Source organism: Sceloporus occidentalis, unplaced genomic scaffold, assembly GCF_023333645.1.
Source record: "Sceloporus occidentalis isolate IW3139 unplaced genomic scaffold, rSceOcc1.0.p SCAF_25, whole genome shotgun sequence".
NCBI classification, from domain to species: domain Eukaryota; kingdom Metazoa; phylum Chordata; class Lepidosauria; order Squamata; family Phrynosomatidae; genus Sceloporus; species Sceloporus occidentalis.
Window position 1 is genome coordinate 5,131,897 of NW_028317005.1, and position 26,787 is coordinate 5,158,683.

The following is a 26,787-nucleotide window of genomic DNA, read 5'->3' on the forward strand; positions in this document are numbered from 1 at the left end:
ATTCCAGGTGTTCAACCTCAAAAATAAGATGGTAACTTACAAGATGTTTGTTACCTACACGAAACACTTCTGCAGCCTTGTGACGTTCCACGCCTTTGCGTTCACTTACCTTGTGCCGGTGGAAGCAGATATTCAGGCAGTGAGTACATCTCCTTCACCCTCTTTATTCTCCCCTCTAAATAAAGAGCATGTAAACGTGGCAAATGTCATCCACAGATTCGTAATTAAATCCTATTCTGCTTGTAGATCACATAACTCTCCAAGGTGTAGTGCGTTCACCAGAGAGATGTAATTATAAAATCTGTTTGATGCGATAGTCATTCCTGGTATCGTTGTACTGCTAACGCTATTCTCCTTGCTAGTTGTGAATGACAGATATGTCCATGGTTAAGCATTTATTCATCTGTGCTGTGACTCTGAAGTCTGAGTCTGACTTTGAATTTGAGCTCTCACTGGTGGCAAGACATTTGGCGTTTATATATTTTTTACATATTTAAAATGTCAAAGTGTGTATCGCAATTAACTAAATCCCCCCCCCCCCCTTTTTCTTTAAGTATTCCTCAGACAATGTAACCAGAACCTTTGAGGACCTACCAGCAAGGTTTGGCTATAGACTTCCTAGTGATGGACTGAAGGTATGTGAAGACCTTGAAGAAATGTATGACCTTTTCAAATTTAGATTATCACAGGGGTACTGAAACACTTCTGTCTTTGTGATGTTGCATGTGAGATTACTTCATGTTCAGATATTATTTTTCATCAGCGATATCGTCCATTGAATTGTATCACAAACAAGACAACGCTTGTAAGCTAGCCAGCTAATGCATGAAAATTTTGGAACTGGACCCAGCTACCACCTGTTGGCACAATGGAAAGAGTGGGTGCCAAATAACTTTGCAAAGCTAACTGAAGCACACTGCAGAGCACAGGATGGGGAGACATAAACATGTCCTAATGCTTTCAGGAGATGTGCTGTTCTCTATTAACGAGCCAATCAATGGCAAGAGTAGTTGGACCGTGGAGGAGGAGGAGGGTGGCAGCTGCTGCAGGAAAGGCTTTTCTGTGTCCGAATATCCAGACAAATTTATAATTTTGGTTCGCAGACAACCCAGGGTATTTTCCTGTGGTCATTAGGACACTTGCCTTGGAACCATTTTGCCTAAAATTTCTGCCAAAAATTGTCTTTTTTTTTTTTTTTTTTTTTATATTTTTTTTTTTTTTTTCTCTCCACAAACGCTTGTGTTTCTCAGGATTTCTTGCATGTGTTAACTGCAGAGAAATAAACCAAAACGTGTTCTCCTGCATCCCCAGATTACAGAACTACCCCAACTGCATGGATTTGTGTGTGTGTGTGTTTTATTTGGACTATACAGACCAAAAATCATTGCATGCCAATTACAAGTTCCACATTATTATTTTTTTTCTTTCTCTATATTGTGCCGATTTGGAAAGGTTTTAGCAGCCCACCAGTTCAAATTAACCCCACAGAAATATATACACTGATCAGCCATAACATTATGACCACCTGCCTAATATTGTGTAGGTCCCCCTTTTGCCACCAAGGCCCGTTGAGGCATTGACTCCACTAGACCTCTGAAGGTGTGCTGTGGTATCTGGCACCAAGACGTTTGCAGAAGATTTTATAAGACCTGTAAGTTGCAAGGAGGGGCCTCCATGGATTGGACTTGTTTCCCGGCAGAACTTTTCCCAAAGCTTCACACTTCCTCAGCCGGCTTGCCTTCCCATAGTGCATCTTGGTGCCATGTGTTCTCCAGGTAAGCGATGCAAACGCACCCAGCCATCCACGTGATGTAAAAATGCGATTCATCAGACCAGGCCACCTTCTTCCATTGCTCCATGGTCCAGCTCTTATGCTCACGTGCCCATTGTAGACACTTTCAGCAGTGGACAGGGGTCAGCATGGGAACCCTGACTGGTCTGCGGCTATGGAGCCCTATACGCAACAACCTGCGATGCACTGTGTCCTGACACCTTTCTATCGGAACCGGCATTATCTTTTTCAGCAGTTTTGAGCTACAGTAGCTCTTCTGTTGGACTTGATCACACAGGCCAGCCTTCGACCCCCACATGCATCAATGAGCCTTGGCCACCCATGACCCTGTCGCCGGTTCACTGCTTTTCCTTGAACCACTGTGGAACACCCCACAAGAGCTGCAGTTTTGGGGATGTTCTGACCCGGTCTTCTAGCCATCGCAATTTGCTTCTAACACATCAACTTTTGAAGACGAAATTTTCGCTGCCTGATATATCCCACCTACTGACAGGTGCCGTAATAAGATTATCAGTGTTATTCACTTCATAATGTTATGGCTGATCGGTGTATTTCCTGAAAGCTGACAACCCAGTTGTTATTCCTAGGATCTTTTGGAATCGTGCCACGCAGCCTTTGCTAAATATGCTAAATTGTGACGTAATATTAATCTTCTAAATTTTTGTTCACAAAAGTGTCTGCATTTTTTACACTGGTCGAAAGCCGTTGCGATGAAATACACCAAAACCTGTCCATCTGCACATTATGGAAATAACCCACATGCTTAGGTTGTTTTTGTTTTTGTTTTTTTGTTTGGTATTTCAACGTTGCATACACCATGTGTTTCCCTAGGATTTTTGTGCAAGTTATTTTTATTATTCTGATTCTTTTATTTTTATAGTGCCAACAATTTGTGCAGCACTTCTTACAACACATACACTCGCTGGCTGCTTTATTAGGTATACACTGCTAGTACCAGGTTGGACCCCCCCCTTTGCCTTCAGAACTGCCTTCATTCTTTGTTGCATACTTTCTACAAGGTGCTGGAAACATTCCTCAGAGATTTTGGTCTATATGACATGATGGCATTACGCAATTGCTGCCGATTTGTCGGCTGCACATCCATGATGCGAGTCTCCCGTTCCACCACATCCCAAAGGTGCTCTATTGGATTGAGATCTGATCACTATGGAGGCCATTGAAGTTCAGTGAACTCATTGTCCTGTCCAATAAATCAGTTTGAGATGATATGAGCTTTGTGACAGGGTGCATCCTGCTGGAAGTAGCCATCAGAAGATGGGTACACTGTGGTCATAAAGGGATGGACATGGTCAGCAACAATACTCCGGTAGGCTGTCGCGTTAAAAACTATGCTTGGGGGCGTGGCCTGGCAACGGAGCTGCATGGACGTGTGAGAGACAAGCTCCGCCAGCACACGAGCGACACCGCGGCTAAACACAAGATTTTTACCGGGCAAAGTCTTCTCCAAGTAGCTTCTGGATTCCTGAAGCGGGGAAGATGTCTCACAAACATGGGAAGAAGACCCCGAGCAAGCTGCAACACTATTTTCCCAAGCGCACCAGGCCGGGGGTTGAAGACCAAGATGGCGACGAATCTTCCTTCCCGCCATCACAGCCTGAACACGCTGATGTGGATACTGACCTCGATCCTGATGCTCCCGTGACCCCAGGGATCCTGAGACACATGTTGGATTCCATGCAATCCTCTATGACAGGAGCCATTAAGGATATGCTTTCGGACTTGAAGCAGGATTTGGCACATTTGGGAGCGCGTACTGACCACATGGAGCAGAAATTTTCGGACTTTTCCTCTACCTTTAACGAGTTGGTCGACAGGCACAATGCTTTGGAAGATAATTATGCTGCGCTGCTTGCTAAGGTGGCCGATATTGAGGACCGCTCTCGGCGCAACAATTTAAGGATCAGAGGCGTCTCTGAAGAGGTAACAGCCGAATCCCTGCATACGTACCTACACTCTTTTTTTGCCACGCTCTTACCTGACGCCTCGGACTCGGACCTTCGGCTCGATAGAGCTCATCGGGTGCCGAAACCGAAGAACCTGCCGTCCACGGTTCCCAGGGATGTGGTTTTACGACTCCATTATTTTTCGACTAAGGAGGCTGTTATGCAACAGGCCCGTCAGCGTTCCTCTTTTCCAGCACCGTACGCGCACCTACACATTTTTGCGGACCTTTCTGCTGCCACTCTCGCTAAACGCCGCACCTTCATTCCAATTACCTTGGCCTTGCGAAAAAACCACATCTCTTATAGATGGGGCTTTCCCACGAAGCTCCTCATTACCAGGAACGGGTCTCTTCATATTGCCTGCACACCTATGGAGGGGCTTTATTTGCTGCAACAGTGGCACTTAGTCCACGAAGACGTCACGGTGATAGACCAAATGGATTCTACACCTGTTCCTCGACGTTCACCTACTGACGAGGACGTGGCGAGGCCCAGCAGAAAGCGGACAACGAAGCAACATCATTCCCGCTCTCATGCGAAGGCTGCTCTGGTGCCATCTGTTTCGCCGTCGAGGCTTTCACCTGCGTCTACGTGACTTTCAGATAAGCCTTCTATTCTTGCTGAAATTGGGTCTCTTTGGACTGTTTCCTAAGGATAGTTGCGGTTCTTACCTGTGCTTAGTGCATTCCTGATGTTTTTTTTTTTCCTTTCTTTTCGATGTTCGGCACTTTTGTTTTGTTTTTACATACCTGTACACACGCCGCGTGTGCCGCGTGGTCTTACAACGTAATTTTCCCATGCTACTCAGATATCTGTGGCATTGATGCCAAATATATATATATTTGTGTCTGCACTACTCTCTAGGGGACCCTAGGATGTTGCTCCACTGCATTTACTTTTTCCTCACGCACGCATTGTTATGCATCTGGTGCGCTTGTTCACTACATTCACACGTGCTTCCATTCTCATCTCGCATGTGCTTTATTTTAACGGCACATTTACATCACTCACACACACACACACCTGTTTATTTATTTATTTATTTTTTTTGCGCTCATCTCGAATGTCGTTTTCGGCTACCACCGTATCCCTATTTACTGTTCTCCATGTCTCGAGTAGGCTTTCTACATTATGCCGCGCGAGATTTATGTTAGCGTCGCATATGCATCACACACACACACGTTTATTTCCTTTTTTTTTTTTTTTTTTTTTTTTTCCATTCTTTTCAAATGTCGTCTTCGGCTCCCGTCGTATCCATAATGTTCTACATGCCTCGAGTAGGCTTTTTGAGTTATGCCGCACGGGATTTATTTTGGCACCACACACATATGTTCATTCCTTATTTTTTTATTTTTTTTTATATTTTTTTTTTATTTTTTTTTCTTTTCTTCTTCCCTCTGGCAGGGGGGGTCTCACACGATATACTTTAAGGTTTTGTGTTTCTATGCATGCTTTTACACCTGGTTGTACTTGCTGCCTGTTCATTTCCGTGGGAATTTTACGATTCTGTATAAATGCATTGTTTTGGTTCTTATGACTTTTATTGTTCGGGGTTTCTTTCTTTCTTCTGACTAATTCCCTTACACTGTCTTCCGGATGTCTGGAGAAATGTTTAGTTTTCTTAACATTGTCTCGCCTGTGTGCCAGCAAGTCCTAGCCACTGCTGGTTTTTTGCCCCCACATACGGTTCGCTGTATTTCTTGAGCACATCGTTCTGTATAACCATTGAGGTTGTGCGCAAATTGTGTGTTTCTTGAAGTGCTTTTGCTTCTCTTATCAATTCCTTTGTTTCCTTCCCTTCTTGCCTCCCCCTCTTCCTCCCCCACCCCCCTTTTTTTTATTTATTTATTTATTTATTTCCTTTTTTCTCCCCCCCCCCTTTTTTTTTTTTTTTTTTTTTTTTCTCTCTTTCTCTCTCTTTCTATTTTTTCTTCTCTCTGCCAATTAGGTCAGTCGGTCGTTATCCAGTTGCCACTGCTATTGTACCAAGATGCAAATTACCTTCCTTTCTATTAATGCTCGGGGATTAAATACCCCACATAAGCGTCGGATGCTGTTTCAGGAGCTCAAAACGCGTAAGGCTACGGTGGTGTTGATTCAGGAGACCCACCTCGCTAAATCCCAAGCACGATTACTGGCGTCCAAATATTATCCCCCAGAATATCATGCGCGCGCTGCCAACAAGACTATGGGTGTAGCTATACTTATTAGTAGACAAGTTCACTTTCAGTTGTTGTCTCAGACCCGTGACCCGAAGGGTCGCTACCTTATTGTCCGGGGTTGCATTGACGGTACCCCTTATACTATCCTTAATCTTTATGCCCCTAATTCCGGTCAGACCGCTTTCTGTGATCATGTATTCACTAAACTACACAGGCTGAGGCAGGGTAGAGTGATTGCTGGAGGAGATTTTAATCTCGTTTCTGCTCCCTCCTTGGACTCTTCCGCAAAATTGTCTACTAGATATTTGAGGACACTGACGGACCAAGGTAAAAGATTCCAAGATTTGCTTCATCAACACTCCCTTTTTGACGCTTGGCGGGTGGTACACCCTTTAGGTAGGGACTTTTCTTTTTACTCGAATGTTCATTCAAGTTACTCCAGAATTGATATGCTCTTGGTAGATGGTGAGGTCTTGCAGTTGATTCAAAACGCAGAGATAGGACATATATCGTGGTCTGACCACGCTCCTGTGTGGATTTCCCTGGTCAATGGTCCCTCCTTGTCACCATCAGCTCGATGGCGCCTTAATGAAAGTCTCTTGCAACAGACGGAGGTATGCGTGGATGTTGCGGACGCGCTCGCCGAGTATTTTCGGACCAATGCCACTCCGGAGATTTCACCCTCCACCCTCTGGCTTGCCCATAAGGCAGTCATACGGGGTCATCTTATTAAAATTGCGTCTGCTCAAAAGAAGCAGAGATTACGCACGATCTCAGAACTTACTGACCGTCTGGTGTCCTTGGAGCTTACCAATAAAGCATCTTGGTCCACAGACACTCAGGATCAGATACGGGAGATCAAAGCTGAACTACATAGACTTCAACTACATTACACGGAATTCGCGTTACGCCGGCTTCACCTGCAGTATTATGCAAAGGGGAATCGAGCTGATTCCTTGTTGGCTCGCAGGCTCCGACTCCAGACGTCTTCCTGTACTACCCATTATTTGCAGACTTCTCAGGGTGGGAGGGTGTATAATCCAAGGGACATCGCTGATCTGTTTGCGAAATATTATGACTCCTTATATAACCTCCGTCTACAGACGGACTTACCGCAACCGCGTTCGGTGGAGATTGCTGATTTCCTCTCCTCTCTTTCAATCCCTCGGCTTCCTGCAGATCAGTGGGAGGCTTTGGTGGCGCCGCCCTTACCTGATGAAGTAGAGCATACCATTGCCGGTTTGAAGTCTCATAAAGCCCCAGGTCCAGACGGCTTCTCCAATCTTTATTATCAAAAATTTAAAGCTATTTTGGCTCCTCGCTTAAGTGATCTCTTTTCCTGTTTCTTGGAGTCCACACCCCTCCCTGGTGAAATGTCTGAAGCCTACGTAGTCACCATCCCCAAACCCGGGAAGTCCCCTTCGGCTTGTGAAAATTATAGACCTATATCCCTGTTAAACACGGATCTTAAGCTTTATTCCAAATTGCTTGCTAACCGTTTGAATACCTTGCTTCCTACCTTGATCCGCAATGATCAGGTAGGTTTTATCTTAGGTCGTCAACCGTCTGATAATACGAGGCGCATTATTAATATTACCCATCTCGCGAAATCTACTAATACACCTTGTGTGATGCTTTCTTTGGATGCGGAGAAAGCTTTCGACCGCATTCATTGGGGGTATCTGCTCTCTACGTTGAGGGCTTTTGGCTTACCAGAGAAATTCGTTACCGCAGTTTCTGTCCTCTACGACCAGCCCCGTGCGCGAGTCTATACCTCTGGCTTTCTTTCGGAGCCCTTCGCTATTAGCAATGGTACCCGCCAGGGTTGCCCGCTCTCGCCGCTTTTGTTTGCTCTAGCCATGGAACCGCTGGCGATTGCCATCAGAGATCACCCCGATATTGCGGGCTTTCCCATACGTTCCGTTGACTCTAAAATTTGTCTGTACGCTGATGATGTCCTCCTGACACTCACTAGTCCAACGATTTCTCTTCCAAATTTACATGCGTTATTGTCCACTTTTGGTAATCTCTCGTACTACAAAATTAATTGGCATAAAACGCAGGCTCTTAATATAGGATACGAGACTTCGGTGATTGGCGCCGTGTCCGGGACCTTTCATTATTCTTGGCGTACGGACTTTATTACATATTTGGGGGTCCGCATTACTAAGTCGGCTGGTTCCTTATTTAAATCCAACTTTCTACCGCTTTGGAACAAAATCTGTGACGATTTAAACAGATGGTCAAAACTGGAGATTTCCTGGCTTGGCCGTATTGTCTCTTTCAAAATGAATTCCCTCCCCAAATTGCTTTATCTCTATCGGACTTTGCCCATAGCTTTGCCTTCTGGATTTTTTCGCACGATGCAAACAAGACTGTCTAAATTTTTTTGGCTCCACAAACGGCCCCGGCTTCCGTATCATATTTTACAGCGCTCTAAATTACTTGGAGGTTTGGGTATTCCTAATCTCAGGCTCTATTATCTTGCCTCCAACCTGGCTCAAACCCTTCTTCTCTTTTCAGATCCATCTAGGGTGGCCTGGGTGGACCATGAATCCATGTTTACTTCCCCATTTTTGTTACGAGATCTTCTGTGGCTTCCTAAGAATTCTAGGCCTCCACTGCCGGATGCCTTACCCACGACCTCGCTTTCGTTGGCAGTGTGGGACAAACATAAATCCATGTTGCGGTTTCCTGATCACCTTCTCGGGCACGCCCCATTGTCTTCGTTGAAACCCGTTATCCCTCATGTCCACTTAGATAATTGGATGCGTTGCGGTGTCACTTCGGTATCCCACTTGTTCTCCGGGGGTCGTCTACGTTCTTTCCAGGACCTGCAGAGTACTTTTTCCCTGCCCAGTCGTGATTTCTTTAAGTATCTACAAGTTCGACACGTCCTTTCGCGGCATCTGAGGGACCTCCCTGCCTCCTGTCCTGACTCCCCGATCGTTCGGCTTTGCCTGAAAGCTCCTTGTGTTCCGGGGGCCATCTCGGTTTGTTATACTGCTCTGTTGGGTCACGGGTCTGATGACAAACTTCCATTTATGCTACAGTGGGAGAGGGAACTTGGCAGGGAATATGATGTTCAAACTTGGTATCATGCCCTTTCCTCGTTTCAGGGGGTCTCAAAGAATGCTACTCATTTCGAAACCAACAGGAAGGTTCTCTTTCGGTGGTATTATGTTCCTTCCAGGCTAGCTAAAATGTTCCCCTCCTCCTCCCCCTTGTGCTGGAGACAGTGCGGGGAAGTGGGCACCATGCTCCATGTATGGTGGGGCTGTCCTGTGCTTAAACCCTACTGGACGGCTGTTTTTCATCTCATAGTGGAATTGTTGCATATTCCAATAGCGGCCGAGGTGGAGATTGCGTTGTTAGATATGTTTCCCCCGTCATTAGCCTCCCCATTGCGAAAACTACTGGGTCATGTCTTGATCGCAGCCAAGGTTTGCATTGCGCGCAAGTGGAAGGACCCACTCCCTCCCACGATTCAGGACGTCTTGTATGCGCTTACTACAACCCGTACTTATGAACAGATGGCGCATTCCGCCTCTAACACTCCACACATTTTCTATGACACTTGGGCGGCCTGGGATGAGTATTATACTGCTACATTCTGCCCTATGCCTAGTGGTTATATCCTGACAGATTTGCGGACCGTTTGGTATCGGAAGGCGACTCTGGCATCTTGATTACCTTTGGGCTTCTTCTCTTTCTTCTACTGCTTTCTTCTTCTCGCTCTTTCCTCATTCCCCTTTTCCCCCCTTTTTTATTTTTTTTTTTTATTTTTTTTCTTCTGTTGTTTTTCTTTATGTATTTACTCCTATGCATTACATGGAGGATTCTTGTGTTATTCTTGTGTTATTTTTATGTCTGATCTCAATAAAAATTCAGTTTCAAAAAAAAAAACAAAAAAAAAAACTATGCTTAATTGGTACTAAGAGGCCGTTGATACAAGGCAGGATGTATCCATGCTTTCATGTTTATGCCAAAGTCTCACCCTTCCATCTGAATGTCGCGGCTGGAATCAAGACTCATCAGACCAGGCAATGTTCTTCCAGTCTTCCATTGTCCAATTTTGGTGAATCTGTGCGAATTGTAGCCTCGGTTTCCTGTTCTTAGCTGACAGGAGTGGCACCGGTGGGGTCTTCTGGTGCTGTAGCCCATCTGCTTCAAGGTTAGACGTGTTGTGCGTTCAGAGATGGTATCCTGCATACCTTGGTTGTAACGAGTGGTTATTTGAGTCACTGTTGCCTTTCTGTCATCTCAAACCAGTCCGCTCATTCTCCTCTGACCTCAACAAGGCATTTTCGTCCACACAACTGCCGCTCACTGGATATTTCCTTTTTTCTCTGTAAACCCTAGAGATGGTTGTGTGTGAAAATCCCAGTAGATCAGCAGTTTCTGAAATACAGACCAGCCCGTCTGGTACCAACAACCAGGCCACGTTCAAAGTCACTCAAATCCCCTTTTTTTCCCCATTCTGATGCTCGGTTTGAACTTCAGCAAGTTGTATTGGCCAAGTTGCTGCCATGTGATTGGATGATTAGCAATTTATGTTGGTAAACAATTGAACAGGTGTAACTAATTAAAGTGGCCAGTAAGTGTGTGTGTGTGTACATAACCTTTAATTTATGTTTTAACAAACTTAAACTGCAGTATGTATTGCAGCACTTGTTCCAAGGAACATTCATTACAATAAAGGAAACAAATGATTTGTCCCTAAAACAGCAACCCAAAATTTTAATTCCTGACTTTTTTTTTTTTTTTTGTGCACTGCTTCTGGGCATGCCTTTTGGAGACGGGTCATGCTAGGAAAACATCTGCCAACAAGCCTAAGGAAACTTTCTGGGCAATGTGGGGTGTCAAAAAAACCTGTAATAAACTTAATTTAGAAGAATACATTGCAGTGGTGCCTTTTTTTTGCATAGTGCACACATTTTATACAGCAATTTTGGCCAAATAGATTACAACCTCTCTCTACCATATTACTGATTTTCGTTATATATGCCCCTCCCATTTTTTTTCTTTCTAAATTGAATACACAATTAGCTTGAAAACAAATGTTTACAAATTATCTAAAAGTTCCCTCTAATTAGCAAAATTTCTTCTGGACTGCCACTCCCTAATACAGTCCATAGGCTTATCCTTAAGGATTTCCAGTTGGGCTGTATTATGTTCCATTAAAGGGGGTATTACGGCATTTAACAACTAGGGAATTGCATGTCCTTCCAAGGGTCATAAACTTGCGACTCCCAACAAACTTGTTGTTATTGAACTTCTATCTAATGAGTCAGATGGCAGCATTGTTTCTTTTCTTGTAAACAGCATCAGCTGCTCCGATGTTCGGTAATTCGGCATCTGACGGCTATATAAAGCAATTTTCCTAATATGTCTTAAGCAAAAGCTTTTTGTTCTTTCCAAGCACAACATACAGATAAGCAAAGTCAGGCATTTTACAAACAAGAACGGCAGCTGGTCCCCATGTGTGTGTGTGTGTGTGTGTGTGTGTGTGTGTGTGTATTATATATATTACTGTATCTGTTTGTCTTAGTCTGTCAATTCTTATCTTGCCATACCCCTTGAATTTATGTATTGTATTAAGCGCTGCGTAAACTGCTGGTGCTATATTATTTTATTTATATAGCACCAACAGTTTACGCAGCACTTCTTAAGATACAGATATTCAAGGGGTATGACAAGACAAGAACTGACAGACTAAGACAGGGGTGTCCAACCTGCAGCCCTCCTCCAGCTGCTGCAGTACTAAATCTCCCATAATGCTCTTTCAGCTAAGGACCTGGCAGAGGAGTATGGGAGATGTAGTCCTGCAGCAGGTGGAGGGCCGCAGGTTGGACACCCCTGGACGAAGACAAACCGATACATTAGGTGGAGAGAGCCCTGCTCCAAGCTTACACTGTAGAGGCAAGGGGGTGCCAAACATAAGGACCAGAGAAGGGTGAGAGGTAGTGTGAGATTTTAGTAGCTAAGGTGGTGCAGCTTCTCTGAAGAAGTGGGTTTTGAGATGTTTCTTGAATGTTGGGAGGGAGGGAGAAAGCTGAAGGTTCAGTGGAAGTCGGTTCCAGAGATATGGGGCAGCTCGAGCGAAGTCTTGTAGACGGGGAAAAGGAAGAGGTGATAATTGAGGAGGAGAGCCTTAGCCCATGGGAGGATTGTCAAGATTGTAAGCTCTCTCCACCAAATGTATCTGTTTGACTTAGTCTGTCAATTCTCGTCTTGTCATAACCCTTGAATTTTTGTATTGTATTAAGTGCTGCGTAAACTGTTGGAGCTATATAAATAAAAAAATAACGTAAAGATCAAGTAGGGGAGTATTTGCTTATGAGGGCAGAAATGTATGGATGAGCAGTATTACGTGTTATTGTGCCAGGATTTTACATTTTAATGTTTTAGTCATTAATGTAATTCATGCTCTTGTATTGGCTATTTTTCACGTACACCATCTCTAAAAAGTTCTGATAAAACAAATCGCAGGCGTTCTGACATTTTATATATCCATCATAATTAAAATTCCCTTTGGTTTGGGCAAGCTTGGTGTCAAGAACGCGGATTCCCTGGAATAGGAAAGATTGTTTCAAAAGTAGCCCACTAGATGGTGCTGTGACACAGAAGGCCCTCCTGGCAGAGGCATGCCTTGCATTCAGTGTGTGTGTGTAAAATATATATATATGTGTATGTGTGTGTGTGTGTGTGTGTCAATAATAGGATTTGCTTTGGCCTGAAATAGAATTATTAAAATTAGTCACCAGGCGATATTGCCGTGAAAGACTTGATTTTTAATACCTTTTTAAATAATTGGAAAGTGATTACTTTAGTTCTACCGGCTGATGCATTTGTGGTGTCCGTGTGCACATGTATATTTTAATGCAGAGTCTTATCATCGTAGCATCCAATGGGATGTTCCTAGTTGTTAGACAAGTTCATGGTTGCTATGGTAATAAGACTAACAAGTGTTTTTTGGGGGTTTTTTGACCATTTTTTTTTCTTCATTTAAGCTGTTCTAGAGAGAGGTCATAAATTTGTCTTGCATTATAGCATATGCATTTACATTAAAAAAGTGGTCTTGAAACGCCTGTTTTCCAATAAATTGTCCCAAATCAGACATACCTCAGTTTACTTTCCTTACTCAGAACGTTTGTTGAATGATTTGCAGGATTAAAAAAAAGGTGAAAGAATAAGGGAGCTCTATGTATAGCTTGGAGGACCGAAAAAGAGGAAATGTGATAGAAATATTTAAATGCATACAAAACACAGGAGAGTTTTGGATAATTGCAACAGCCTCCCAGCAGAAGTGGCAGAGGTTAATACAGTGAGAGACGTTAACATGTGTGGGATAGGCATATGCCAATCGTGAATATTAGGCAAGGTTTTTAAACCAGACTAGATAGGGTGGAATGGTTTTCATCTGCTGTCAAATTCTTTGTTTCTTTCAAATTCTGGGTTGATTTGTTATACGGTAATTGCTATTTTTTGCTTTTATATTTTTGTTTGTTTTTAGGGATTGTTGGTGACTTCTAAGCCGGAAAATGCTTGTGAACCCATATCTCCTCCACCGCTGCTCAGAGACAACTCATCAAGCATTTACATCGTTCTAATCCGGAGACTGGATTGTAACTTTGATTTAAAGGTATGGGGTTTATAGACTCAGGAAGCATAATGGTGGTTGTGTATAGATACGTGATTGTGGTCCCAAGTTTGAATCTTATGATTCATTGTTCCAGTCACTAGGACCCTTCCGCTGGTTGCTATGGTAATTGAGATGTGTATATATATATATATATATCACTGTGTGTAATAATATATATATTTTTTTCTTTTAATTAAAATTAAGCTTTATAAACTCATTATACGCAAAAATGCTCGGACTACCCCATCACCTAATATTCTGGTTGGAACTTTCTATTATGTGGCTTTGGCTGCCTAATGGATATGAAAACACATTGCAAACACATTTCTTATTTTATGTAACAAATAAATTTTCTACCGGTACAAAAGCCTTGTAATGATCCAGTTTTATACTGTGTGATTACCTGTAAATCAGGAAAGCATTACAGGTCTAAAACCTACTGAATGTAGAAACTGTGGGGATGCTTACATCTTCCTATCTTGTTTACTGGCACAATGATCAGATCACAAGGAGACCAGCAAGCTCGGCATTAGTGATCTGGGTTCTGTATTATTATTATTATTATTATTATTTATTTAGCTCCATCATATCAAAACTACATAGAGCATTTTTTAGGTTTTGTTGTTTCAAATAATTCAGGCAGTATGAATTATAAATCTATTTCTTAATAAGCAACTTTAGGAAGCTAGGTTTTCTTCAATGGTAGAAGAGTGACTTTAAAAATGTGCATTTATCATTCCAGTACTCTGCTCCCCTTCCGCTCTCTTTCTGCCTCTGTGAGACAATCAACCCCCACCACCCCCTCTTACTAAATAGTTCTCATGTCATATAAAAGGGCTGCAAAATATCTACTTTAACTGTAACCAAATGATAGCTGATACGTCGTAAAGCTTGTGAGCAGTGCCTTATCTGTGTAATTCAGGAGTAAGTGTGCGTAACCGCATATTTATGTACTTTAAACCCCCTGAATGAATGAGTGTGTTTTTGTTCTTTGGAAGGGGCTGGTGTTGTAGGTCTTCCTGGGACAGAAAGAGTTAAATCCAAAAGCACAGCTTGGATGCTTTCTGGGGCCAGACAGCAAGCCTTTTTGGGGGAATCATTTTCATGGCTTCGTGTAAGATTACCTGAATGCAAGGATCTTTCTTCTTAATGCTGGTGGAACCGCAGACAACTCCTGGGAACACAGGAATGCCTCCTGCCATATATCATATATGCTCGATTTGGCATGGGGCGGCTTCAGGCCTGTTTTCCATTAGGATTCTTTACATGCACGTTTCCTTCCACAGATTTGCAAAGAACATGAGCTTTTTCTAGTTTCCATTAAAGTATTGAAATATAAAAAACTGCTTGCCATTATGGGAGCCCAAGTATTGCCGTGTGTTATAACAGAAGTAAACAGGTTTTACAAGGCCAGTAACTCAAATGGGTAAATTAACTGAAAAAAAAGATTGTTTTTAATCAATACTACATATGAGGCACTGTATTGCTTATTCACGTTTGCATTCATTTGGAGAGATACCTGCGTGCCAGTAACTCTGAACGATGAACTGTATTACTAAAAACATATCAACCACTACTATGTAGCTTGTGGGTTATATTATTTCTAAAGCTCCATGATATTCCGGACATTACACATAGCACAGAACAATTTTCAGTTACGGGAGCAAATGGTAAGAGGGGCTATGAGCGTACGATCTGGGGTTAGGATCCAGTAGTATCTTCCTTTACTGAAAAGCTCCTTAAGAGGGAGTTTGACATTTTAACACTCTGGTATCACTAGGCACTCTAAAGGGTTAACCCTTGCAAGCTTCTCCTGCAGAGCTGGCTCTTCGGTGAATACGCCTCAAGGTGTGTGTTTTTGTTAGATGGACCTGTATGTAATATCCACATGGGAGGTAAAACCTGATTTCTGTGTCCACAGGGACCCCCTTCCAGGTGGGCTACATAAACTAAGTGATAGGCTCGTACAATGAGGAGGTGTAACGGTAAATAAAACCTAGTATTCTGGAGGGAAAGGCATAGTCTGTGACACAGTTACTCCAAATGGCTCTAACAAGTGACTTCGATAAAACAAAGCACATGCCTGTGTCTACTTGGTGTTGCTTTATAAGGTATGGAAACCTGCTGCATGCATCACGGAGGGATTTCCATTTTACTTGTTGCCATTAGCGGGGATGATATTATGTCACTGTATGACACGGGAATCCGACAGCCACTTAGTAAAAGGCCGTCGGTGCATCTGCAGCTTTAAGCTGTGTAGTGAGTAAAATGCACATGAAGTGCATTGAAAATATAGATGACGGTATTGGGGTTTAAAAACTCTAATCTGCATTATGACCAGCCGACCCCAGCAAGCGTCTCTTAAAATAAAGTCCGAGCTGGACCTGTATCATACATGTGACTTTTCTGGGAACTCTTGAATGATCTTGGTGCATTAAGCATGCATTATGTAGGACCAGCTAGCTGAGAAGCTTCCTCCGGCTTAACAATGGGCTTTATTCACTGAGGTTTGTGGAAGTCCTAAAGCTGAATGGAAAGCAGAAGCAGTGTGTCTCTAAAGTCCACTACTGCACTGTCCGTGTTGCTGAAAGGTTAAAGGCTCTATGGGGTGACCTTATCTGGAATTTTTCGGTATTAGTTGGTTCTTACTAACTGCTGAGTGTTTGGAGTTCTGCACCATGGTGGACATTGGTAGACTCCAGACTACAGGTGCTCCTGTGTGCATTTAGTTGATGTGGCGAGTGACCAGCCCGAGTACAAAGTTTCCAGCGTCTGTCTGGTACAATATACCTTGCTGGCCATTAAGGCCTCTGTTTGCTGTACAGGCTTTGCCATAACCCATGAACGGTAGTCATTGGCATGTTTTGTTTTTAGCCCACATCAGAGCTTCAGCTGTTCACTCGATGGAGCAGTTAGCCAGATATCCTATGGTTTTATTGCACCAACCCGCGCTTTCACTAAACGGCAATCAAGCAAACTCTCGATGGAGCGTTTTGTGTGGCGCTTTTGCTTGCGCATGCTGACGACTGTAGTCCCTATATACTTTGGCAAGAAGGAACTGTTTGGCCAAACACCTCTGCTTTAAGCTTTGGAGATTGTACAGAACCCCTTCATGTATTTTGCAAGGGGGGTAAATGATACCCTTACAAAAAATTACTGCAGTTTTTCTGAAGTAATACTGCAGTTTTTTGGACATGAAAAAACTGCAATACTGCACTTTTAGTGCACTTTTACTGCAGTTTTACTGCATTTGTACTTCACTGTACTGCAGTTTTACTGCACATTTACTGCACTTTTTTTTTTTTTATATTGCAAACCTACAGTTGTACTTCAATGTACTGCAGCTTTATTGCATTTGTACTTCCTTACAAAAATAACTGCAGTAAAACTGCAGTACAGTGAAGTACAAATGCAGTAAAACTGCAGTAAATGTGCAGTAATACTGCAGTAAAAGTGCAGTATTGCAGTTTTTTCATGTCCAAAAAACTGCAGTATTACTTCAGAAAAACTGCAGTAATTTTTTCGTAAGGGTAATTTAAGAGGGACCCTCTGCGTTTTATTTTTTTAAGACCTTGTGAGAAGGTGCGCAGGTTTTCGGTATTGAAGTCTGTCTAGATTATTTTTCTTTCACATGCAGAGCTGCTTTGGAATCTTTGTCTCTTGAGCCAAATTATTATGTCAAGTTCTCTGGAGATATAACAGATCAACAACTTCATGGAAGCGCATTGCATCACATGCACTTGGCTCTGTAATAATGGCCCTACACATCATGGCCTGCTCTGATACTAAACGCGTCTTTCATCGGCAGAACGCACTATGGTGCCATTATTAATGTACGTATTCACTAAGTGCTTACGTTTAACCAACGCATTACTAGTAATCTTAAACACAAAGTCTTAACACTCTCAGTCTAAAACTAAAACCTCTTGTTTTTCCCTCTGTCAAATTCTACCCCATCACAAATTCCCTTCTCCTGATCTAAAGCACAATGTAACACTCACAGTGCCAGTCCCATGCATGGTTAGATTGTGTTATCTTTTAAATGTATACAGTGTGTATGTATATAAAAAAGGGTTTTCTAACGATCAATTAGCCTTTTAAACTTGGATCAGCCGACACAATGTGCCATTGGCGCACAGGAGTGATGGGAGTGATAAAGGGCCTCTGTACGCCTATGAAGATATTCCATAAGTTCAGCCATTACCAGCTACAAACTCCAATTACAACTTTAACTGCGTCTATACTGTAGTTCTGATCCCAAACTTTTGTGCGGTGTGTGTCTATGAATATATAGTGTGTGTTTAATTGTTTGCCAAATGTTGCACAAAAGAACAAAGTACTACAACTACTATAAAGAAAGTAAGAGTTAACACAAGGTACTTAAATTTTTTTTTTATTTTTTTTTTTTGCTCCATCAGGCAATTTTTACATACTGAACTGAAATTTGTGCAAAATGCGTGTATTCCAGCCATCTTTGTGCCATTAGCCCCCAGTGTCGCTGCTTTTGTGCTATAACGTTGTCGGCCTTTGCAGGGTGGGCTTTTGGAACTCCAGGAAGGTCTGTCCGGCGGAGTCTCTGCGTTTCCCGGACAGACCTTTAAATGTATATCGCATTCTCCATTAAAGCTGAGCTGTGAAACTACATAAAGATGCTGTGCTGGTAATTTGTAAACCCATTACAAAGTATTCTCCTTTTAAATGGTACATATGGCAGAATTCATGTTTGGAGTTGTCTTCAGAACATTATTGGTTTATTTATATAGCGCCAACAATTGATGCAAAAACATCTTACAGTACATATATTCAATGGGTATGCCAAAACTAGAATTGCCAGACTAAGACAATTAGTTTGGCAATTCTATTAGGTGAAGAGGGTCCTGCTTACAAACTTACTAGATTTTTACCTGAAAATCTAACCAGGTGTCTCTTATACCTGCAATGTCCTGTATCTAAGTACATAGATTGTCCCCACTTCTTCTTAATATTATTATTGTTTTATATAGCGCCATCAAATTCTGTAGCGCTGTACAACGGGTAGACAGAACATAACAAGTAGTATGTAACATAACAAATTGACTAAAAGAGACAACAGGTGAGGAGGGCCCTGCTCAAACGAGCTTAATATCTTCTGGATGGTAAACGTGTAGGTAAAGCTAGTCTGGGCCATGTTCATCGTGTGGTTTATATGCCACATGGCCATAATGGAACGCTTCCTTATTTAGCCTTCACTCTTGTTCCAATGGAAATAGTTCTTTTGTGCGCTGTATCCACCTACATCTCTTCCATTCATTTTATTTTCGTGTCTTCTTGTCGACCTATTGATGTTAAACGTTAGAACCCATTCAGCCAGTGGCAGATCCAACGGGACAGAGATCCCATCTCTTCCTGGCCAGTTTGCCAATCTGAAGCTTCTATAGCTCTCATTGTCAGTCTGTCCTGCATACATCAAGCTGTTTCCTAGTTACTTTTTGTCGGTTTATTAAAAAGGGGAATGTCTCGTTCCCCATTATCTGAGGATCCTGTTCGCATTACTATTTGGAGGAGCTCTTAGGGTATGTATGTAACGGTTTTGATTCTTGTTCTTAGTAGATTTTCTTCAGGTTGCTTAGATGCTGGCTGTGGAACTTTTGAGGGGCCTCAGGTTCTTTGTGGGATTGAGGTCTGGATTTTGACTGGGACTGAAATGTAAAAGCTATGAAATTTCACTCTGTTGATTATGTTTTAAGATAGCCAGACCCTGTTTGATGAGAAGTATCCTCATAGCATGATGCTGCCATCTCTTTTGACTAAAATATTGTACTTTCAGCATACTATTTGTAATTTACTAGAATGAGAATATTGGTTAGGGGTGTAAACACATATAATGGTCTTTTTATATACAGAGTTAGCTTCTTTCTTTAGTGCTGTATGTGCGAACTGCCATGTTACTTGTGTCAATATGAAATTGCTGCCTCATCGTAATGTATATGTGATACTAGCTTCACCGCAGTGTTGTAGGCTATAGCGTTAGAGACTTTTTTCTGCCATCTACTAAAACATTAAAGGCGAGTTGCTGCAGTATGTAAGGAATACATGAGACCGCATTGCAGCTAATAAAATCTGTAAATTGCTGGAGTGATAAATCAATGACGCAGACAGCAATCAATTCCTTAGTGGGTGACATGCAATCTCTTCAGTCTGTTAATGCTGTTGTATTACTTTATTAATAATAATAATAATATTTAATATTATCTTGTACTGTGAGAAATGCAAACTGATGTGTAAATCCGTATGATCTGTTGTTAGTCCTGTCTCATTCATGACTGTGCTCAACGTATGTAATGACTGCCTGGTGCTGGGGAAATTAAACGTTGACATTATTGGTCATAGTTTTGGTACGTTACCGTCTTATTCTCTGATGTCATTGAGTAACTTCCCTATGACTTAACTGTTCCTAGTGGGTGGAGCAGCAGAATATGTAAAAGCAGGGATGATTCTAACTTCATTTTTATTTTTCCTGGGGGTGTTTTGTCATGATTATATGATTTTCCTTTGAAATTATTATGTTTTGTCTCTTGAGTATAGGTACACTGTTGATAACTCATGTAGGTAAATGTTGATCTTAATGCCATCAAAGCAGTCTGGCCCTTATGCCGCCTAGTTACTTATGAACAAGCTTCTTTTTTATATTGATAACTAAATGCCTATACCATGCATTTTTACAGCAGGAACGAGCACGCTAGGTGAATCGGATGGTTCTTGCCATCGTTCTGTCATTGTGAGTTTTGCTATCGAAGTATATGGTGTTGCTGGATTAAGTTTAACAAAGGAATGGTCTATGCAGCCCATTAAGAGGGTCTTCTGCATGAACTAATGAGTTTTACATGAATTAATATTTACTAGTAAAACTTTTTTTCCTATACGGTCATCTTATATTCAGTCTTTTTCTTTTTTTTTTTTCTCTAAATTAATACTTAGATTTTGGGGGGTCGCCTTATAATTGTGCAAATACGGTATTCTACAGGTTTACGTCTCTTAATGTGTAATTTTATTTTTTAATATAAATGTTGAAGAGGTGTAGAAATAGATGTTTTATCAGTGGACATTATATTAATGTTTGGTAAACGCCAAGAATAACAGACATCAATCTGATTTTTTTTTTCTTTCTTGTTTTTTGTTTGTAGGTGTTGAATGCACAAAAGGCTGGGTACAAGGCCGCAATCGTATACAATGTGGAGTCCGATGACCTTATCAGTATGGGATCCAATGATGGTACATATGCAGATTTTCTATGCTATAAACATAGGATTGATTCTTATAATATTACCAAGCGAAGGGAAAAACTACTTTCCCAGTGACGGTATCATGTGCATGTGACACTACTGGAAATCTGGAATATTCTTTTCTGTCCATGTATAAAGAGTGTCTTTTTAATACAGAACACTGACATTAACGCAAATGTTTTCGACATCATAATTCTAAACGTGAAGCAATTACCTCATGTGTAGCACTTTGGGCCAGAATTTCACATTGTATTTACTTCACACGTTTTCTATTTGATTGTGTCCTTTTTTTAATACATGAACAAGATTGCTGCGAGCCGTGATGATTATTGCATCTTACATGTAATTCTGTACAGAATCCTCAAAAGTGTTACAAAATGTGAGAATTGCCCGTTGCCAATGGAGGATGAGGGTTAACATCGTTATATTGTTGTCACTTTCCCACCGCCGTTAAATCCCGGATTTATTGATTGTTGCAGTGGACATTTTGAAGAAGATTGATATTCCGTCCGTGTTTATTGGGGAGTCTTCGGCTCGTGCTCTTAAGGAAGAGTTCACCTGGGATAAAGGGTAAAGTTCTCCTGTTAAATCTATACCGTGCGATCTGATAGAATTAGGATCATATATGAGAGCTATACGTGACTACATAGTACTACTGCGACTTTGTCTCAAATTCACATTTAAGATGCTGCAAGAAATCACATTACAAAACCTAAATGAAAACGTGAGTTTCTGCATGAATGGTATTTGTATTGCTCTAGTATAACGATAACGTCTGCATTTATTTTGTTACTTGTTGTGAAACCTCGTGTTTTCCAGCACTATAATATTCAAAGCTACTCGTGCTATACGTTTTAAGGCAAAATATTTTTAATGTGATTAATAATTTTATATTGTGGCATGAAATGTGAATATTGTTTTTTCTTTTTTCTTCCAGTGCCCATATTATTCTAATACCTGAAATCACACTGCCACTGGAGTACTACTTAATACCATTCCTAATTATAGTGGGGATCTGTTTAGTTCTTATTGTCATTTTTATGGTATGTATCAATTTCCCTTATAGACAATGTTAATACAGTAAACCCTGTCAGTCCTGGGGGGTTTTCATACCCAAAGCATCGGAATATTTTACAATGTGTTTGTTAAAGCCTGATTCCCATTTTCTATGGACAGCACAAATTATACATCATTTTTGTTCAGGAGATGTAGGGCCTTGTTTTAAAATATAAATACATAATAATAATTGGTGATAAAATACCTATTCTAAAATAGAAAAAACCCCCACATTTTTGCAATCATACTTACATTTTGTTCTATGGTGGAAGCACCACAGCTGATCAATGACCCAATTAATGTGCATCCTCTCCTGATACCCGCAGATACTTATTTTTTATGTTCGCGAGGGCCACATCCATGGTTTATATATTGTCCTTTATTATATATTTTTCAATACTATTGTTTGGGAGGGTAGTGACTTTTTTTTTTTTATGTTGCCTCATTGCCACAGGTTTTAAGGACATATAGGTACATCCTAAGAGAACTCAACAGGTTCCTTTCTCTGTTACTTGGCTTCATAGTCAGTAGGGATAAAGGAAAGTTGGGGTACATAACATTTTGTAGATGTTAGGCAACACCTGATCGATCCTGCTTAGAACCTTGGTATCTCCCACTTTTCTTCTTTCTTCTTTTTGCCAGGGCATTGTGTGTGTGTGTGTGTGTGTGTATATGTGTATGTATGTATGTATGTATGTATGTATATATATATATATATATATATATATATATATATATATATATATATATAAATATAATCCATTATTTTGGAAGTGCAAAAAGCCAGCAGCTGTGAAAATAGCAGTCTAAGATGTATTGAGCCTCAAGTATTAGAAATAAAAAATGTTTTTTAGCCCCGTGGGAAGCAACTTGCTTTTGTATTTTAGATGACTCTCTTGAATGTGCTCATGAATGCTAGTTGCTGAAAGGCAGTCTAATCTAACATGGGTTTAACTTGCTATTGCATATAGGGATACAAGATAAAAGCATTATTTAAAAAATCTATTTTATTAATAGTTTAATAAGTTAGGTCCTGGACGGCATATACTTTTTCAGATTTTAAAATGTGGCCAACAGGAGTATCAGCTAATAGGATTCCCGATTATCCATGATCCTGCTGGACGGTCATTATCTTGGGATCGTTGTCGTGCTAGAAAAGTTAGATTATTTAAAATTTCACAAGGGACGTAGTTTTGTTTTTTCTTTATATAAGAATAATTTATATTTAATGTTATAGTGTTATATTTATAGCATTTAATGTATCATTCTATTTGGTTTGCATTCCCTATAATAATCTAGATCACTAAATTTGTGCAAGACCGACACAGAGCAAGGAGGAACAGACTGCGTAAAGATCAACTCAAAAAGCTTCCCATACATAAGTTTAAGAAAGGCAAGTCTTTTTTAATAACGAATCTTTTAATTGCGAGAGCTTCTATTGACCGGGTGTTGTGGATCTATACAGTTTATGGCCAGAGCAAGAACATCAAGTTGAGATATAATGGTAATATTCCATGTACATCGAATAAAGATCCCTGAAGGTTTTCGGTTCTATAACACAATGTTGGAAACTCTGGAATTAGGAAGCATTAAGACAGGATTTCTCACATACAGTCCATAAGCCAGCTTTTGTTATCAGTCGTTGCTTACATGAATGTGATTTAGGTTCTCAGGCCGTTTCAGTAAAGGCTACGTGTTGCCTGTCAGAGGTCAGGACTAGCCAAAGAATTGTCATTTCTCCTTGTACGGTAAAGCAATGGCTTGTCACCTCTCATAGCACAAGCTGCTTGCAAGTGTAAATATTTAAATATTCAGCTTCCCCATCTGTAATGAATCAGGAGGAAAGTATTCAACGCTGCCTACTGCTCAGTCTTACTCTATTTTTAGCCTGTTCTGCACAGCAAGGTAATTCAGATCGAGGACGTAGCATCCACACTGTTCCTTTTTTATAATATAAGAAAGCCTTTTTTAACGCGTTGAAGTCATTTTGAATTTTATGTAAATGCTTTCAATTCTGTAAGCTAATGTCTTAACATTAAAACTTTTTTTTTTTTTTTTTGTAGCGTTTTGTGTCTTCATTGCTTTTTTTTTATTGTGTCATGGTTTTCTTTTTTACAAATACAGGAGATGAATACGACGTGTGTGCCGTGTGTTTGGATGAGTATGAAGAAGGAGATAAGCTCAGGATCCTACCCTGCTCACACGGTGAGACCAAAAGATGTCTATAAATGTCAACTTATTTCCATTTAGCGTTCGGTAAAGCAAGTTTGCCTCAGATGAACAACACATGGGATATTACACAGTGTCATGATTTATTCAGCCAAAAGGGCTTCTCCGTTTTGGCTTTATTTTTGTTGAATAAATCATGACATGATGTAATATGTCACGTGTTGCTGTTCATCTGAGGTTGTATTTACCTAATTTTTAGACCTGCTGAGGAACAGATGATTGTTATGTGTACTTTCTTTTTCACATGACCGTATCTGTGAAGAATATATATAATAACCCTAATTTGGTGCAATGCTAATGTGGTGCATTTGAATGTGCAAAGTAACTTAATAATACGATCCTGGTAAATGCATGAATGGTTTTGTATTCAGCCAATTTCTATAAAGAAATCACAACTCCAGCAGCTGGTTTTATGTCTTCTGTTCCATTTTTCACTGATTTATACTGATATACATAGAATGTGGCTAGAGATAAGAACCGATTTTGGCGATCTAATCTGCTTATTATAGTCATTACTTGAATATTTTTCTGGAATGCTCTTCAGGAAACATCATAAATAAAAGAACTGTTGTGCCTATTTTGATTTTCTTTTGATCATTTATTAAAGCCCTTTATCACCCACTGTATACCCATAAGCTGCCACGCAAGTGGGCCGAGCGCTACAGAGTGCACTAATGATCCCATCCCCAAGGGGAAATGCCTTAGGCTTTTGAAGTACATGTCTACGCCGTCTCAAGTGCTGCTGGATGAAGACATGCTCTGGTTAGCAAAATTCAGAGAGCCACAATGCCTCTCCTCTAGCGCATATAAAACTTCTGAATTGTCGGGTTTTGTACTTGGTTTATTGTATGTGAACTTGCATTTGGCAAACATAGTACAGACACAGTCTGGTTAATTTCTTTTATAAACATGGATTTTCTTAATGCTCGTTTTTGCCTTTGTTTCACAGCCTATCACTGCAAATGTGTTGATCCATGGCTGACCAAGACAAAGAAGACTTGTCCTGTTTGCAAGCAGAAGGTGGTCCCTTCACAAGGAGATTCAGAGTCTGATTCAGATGGGAGCCAAGAAGACAATGATGTCTCTGAAAATACACCGTTGCTGAGACCGATGGCATCTGCAAGTACTCAGTCGTTTGGGGCCATTTCAGAGTCGCATGCACAGCAAAATGTAGTAGAGTCTTCTGACGAGGATGATGACGACGATGGTGAAGATGCTGATGATGCAGATGACAGTGACAGCAGTGACGAGGATCCAAACACAGAAAGTGTAGTGGTTGAGCTGCAACATAACATGGAAAGGGAGTTGCGAGAACCGAACACTGTTTAAACATGCCTCCCTCGAATGTGTCAGGGAAAAAAACCCAGACATGGCTGTTTGCTTATTATAGTAGTGGCCACGTGACAATAGACAAGTTATTTAGGTCTACATATTTCCCTTTCCCCTCTAGAAAGCTACAGATTAGCATTGGACTTCTGGCTCCACACAATAAACTGCTATTAAGCCAAGCATATTGAATATGTAAGTCTGTGAACTACACGGTAACAGCTGGATGAGTACTTGGCCACTTTCTTAAGACACTTCGCAAAGCATGGGCAAATGACGTGCAGTACTTGCATGGGGCGTCCTGTCACACCCTGATATCTCATGGGCTTCGTAAGCACCACTCAGACTTTTGTATCTGCATCTGACTTTCTATACATCGCTATGCACACAGGGCTTATGTTACTATGGCTTTAAATAATATATATATATATATATTCAGAAAGTATAATAAGCTTTACAGATCATCCTTGTTTTGTAGTAGGCTACAGATAACACGGAAATTGTCTTAATGAAATTGCAGCCCAGAGAAGCCATACCTGTGCATGTAATGCAAACTGAAGGGTGCAATATAGGTAACTAACACGCAAACTAGTTAAAAAACAAATCCAAGAATAGCATTTAATGGTCATTTTTATGTATTTGTTGAAGCAGTCTAATGATGTATATAGTACAAGGGAAATAGATTGAATTACTTCCAGGAGTGCTGGAGCGGTGGATGAATTGTTTCTCTCTAGCGCTCCAGGAGGTAAGTGAAATTAAACAAAGTATTTTCTTCAGATTCTTAACGTACCTCTCTGGTAGAGAGAATTAAAAAAAATGTTTTTTTTATTTCAACTTTGTACAGATTCTCTGGATATATGCAATATGGAGGGTAATAAAAATGTACTTATCAACTGTATTACGAAAAGTTGCACTTGTGCTACCAATGTAGGAATTCGTGATACTTATGTAAAGTTCATATACTTTTTATATCACATTAAGAGTGAGTACTAGAATAAAATGTGGTTTTTCACATGAATCAAGGTTTCTTTTTCCTCAATTCTTCTTTTGATTTCAAACAATGTATTGTAATGGGTTTAAAAAAAATAAATAAAAAAAAATCACTAATTTTTCTAGGTTACAAATCCAATTCTTAAAAATAAATCCTTGGTTTGCAAAGTAACACAACTGCCATGACTACGTAGAAATGTATTTATAGGTGCACTTACACCTTGCACTTACAACTTGGTGTAATTTTCCATTCAATACAAGCACGTCTTTACATATGTTTTAATTAAAGATGGTTTGAACAATTATTTATGAAATGTTGTCTTTTTTTTTTTTTTTGTTAAAAAATTCAGGTTAGTGTTTG

At 40.7% G+C, this 26,787-nt stretch overlaps 1 protein-coding gene across 1 annotated transcript; it reads left to right on the forward strand.

Annotated features, from left to right (window-relative positions):
• The first annotated feature begins 28 nt into the window (after positions 1 to 28).
• On the forward strand, positions 29 to 25,439 carry LOC149300288 (E3 ubiquitin-protein ligase RNF13-like). The gene is made up of 9 exons (XM_089485395.1): positions 29 to 139; positions 555 to 635; positions 13,435 to 13,563; positions 20,727 to 20,814; positions 21,305 to 21,395; positions 21,763 to 21,868; positions 23,181 to 23,274; positions 24,006 to 24,086; positions 25,060 to 25,439. The coding sequence occupies exons 1-9, from the start codon at positions 29 to 31 to the stop codon at positions 25,437 to 25,439; spliced, it is 1,161 nt and encodes a 386-aa protein (XP_089341521.1).
• The last annotated feature ends 1,348 nt before the right edge of the window (positions 25,440 to 26,787 follow it).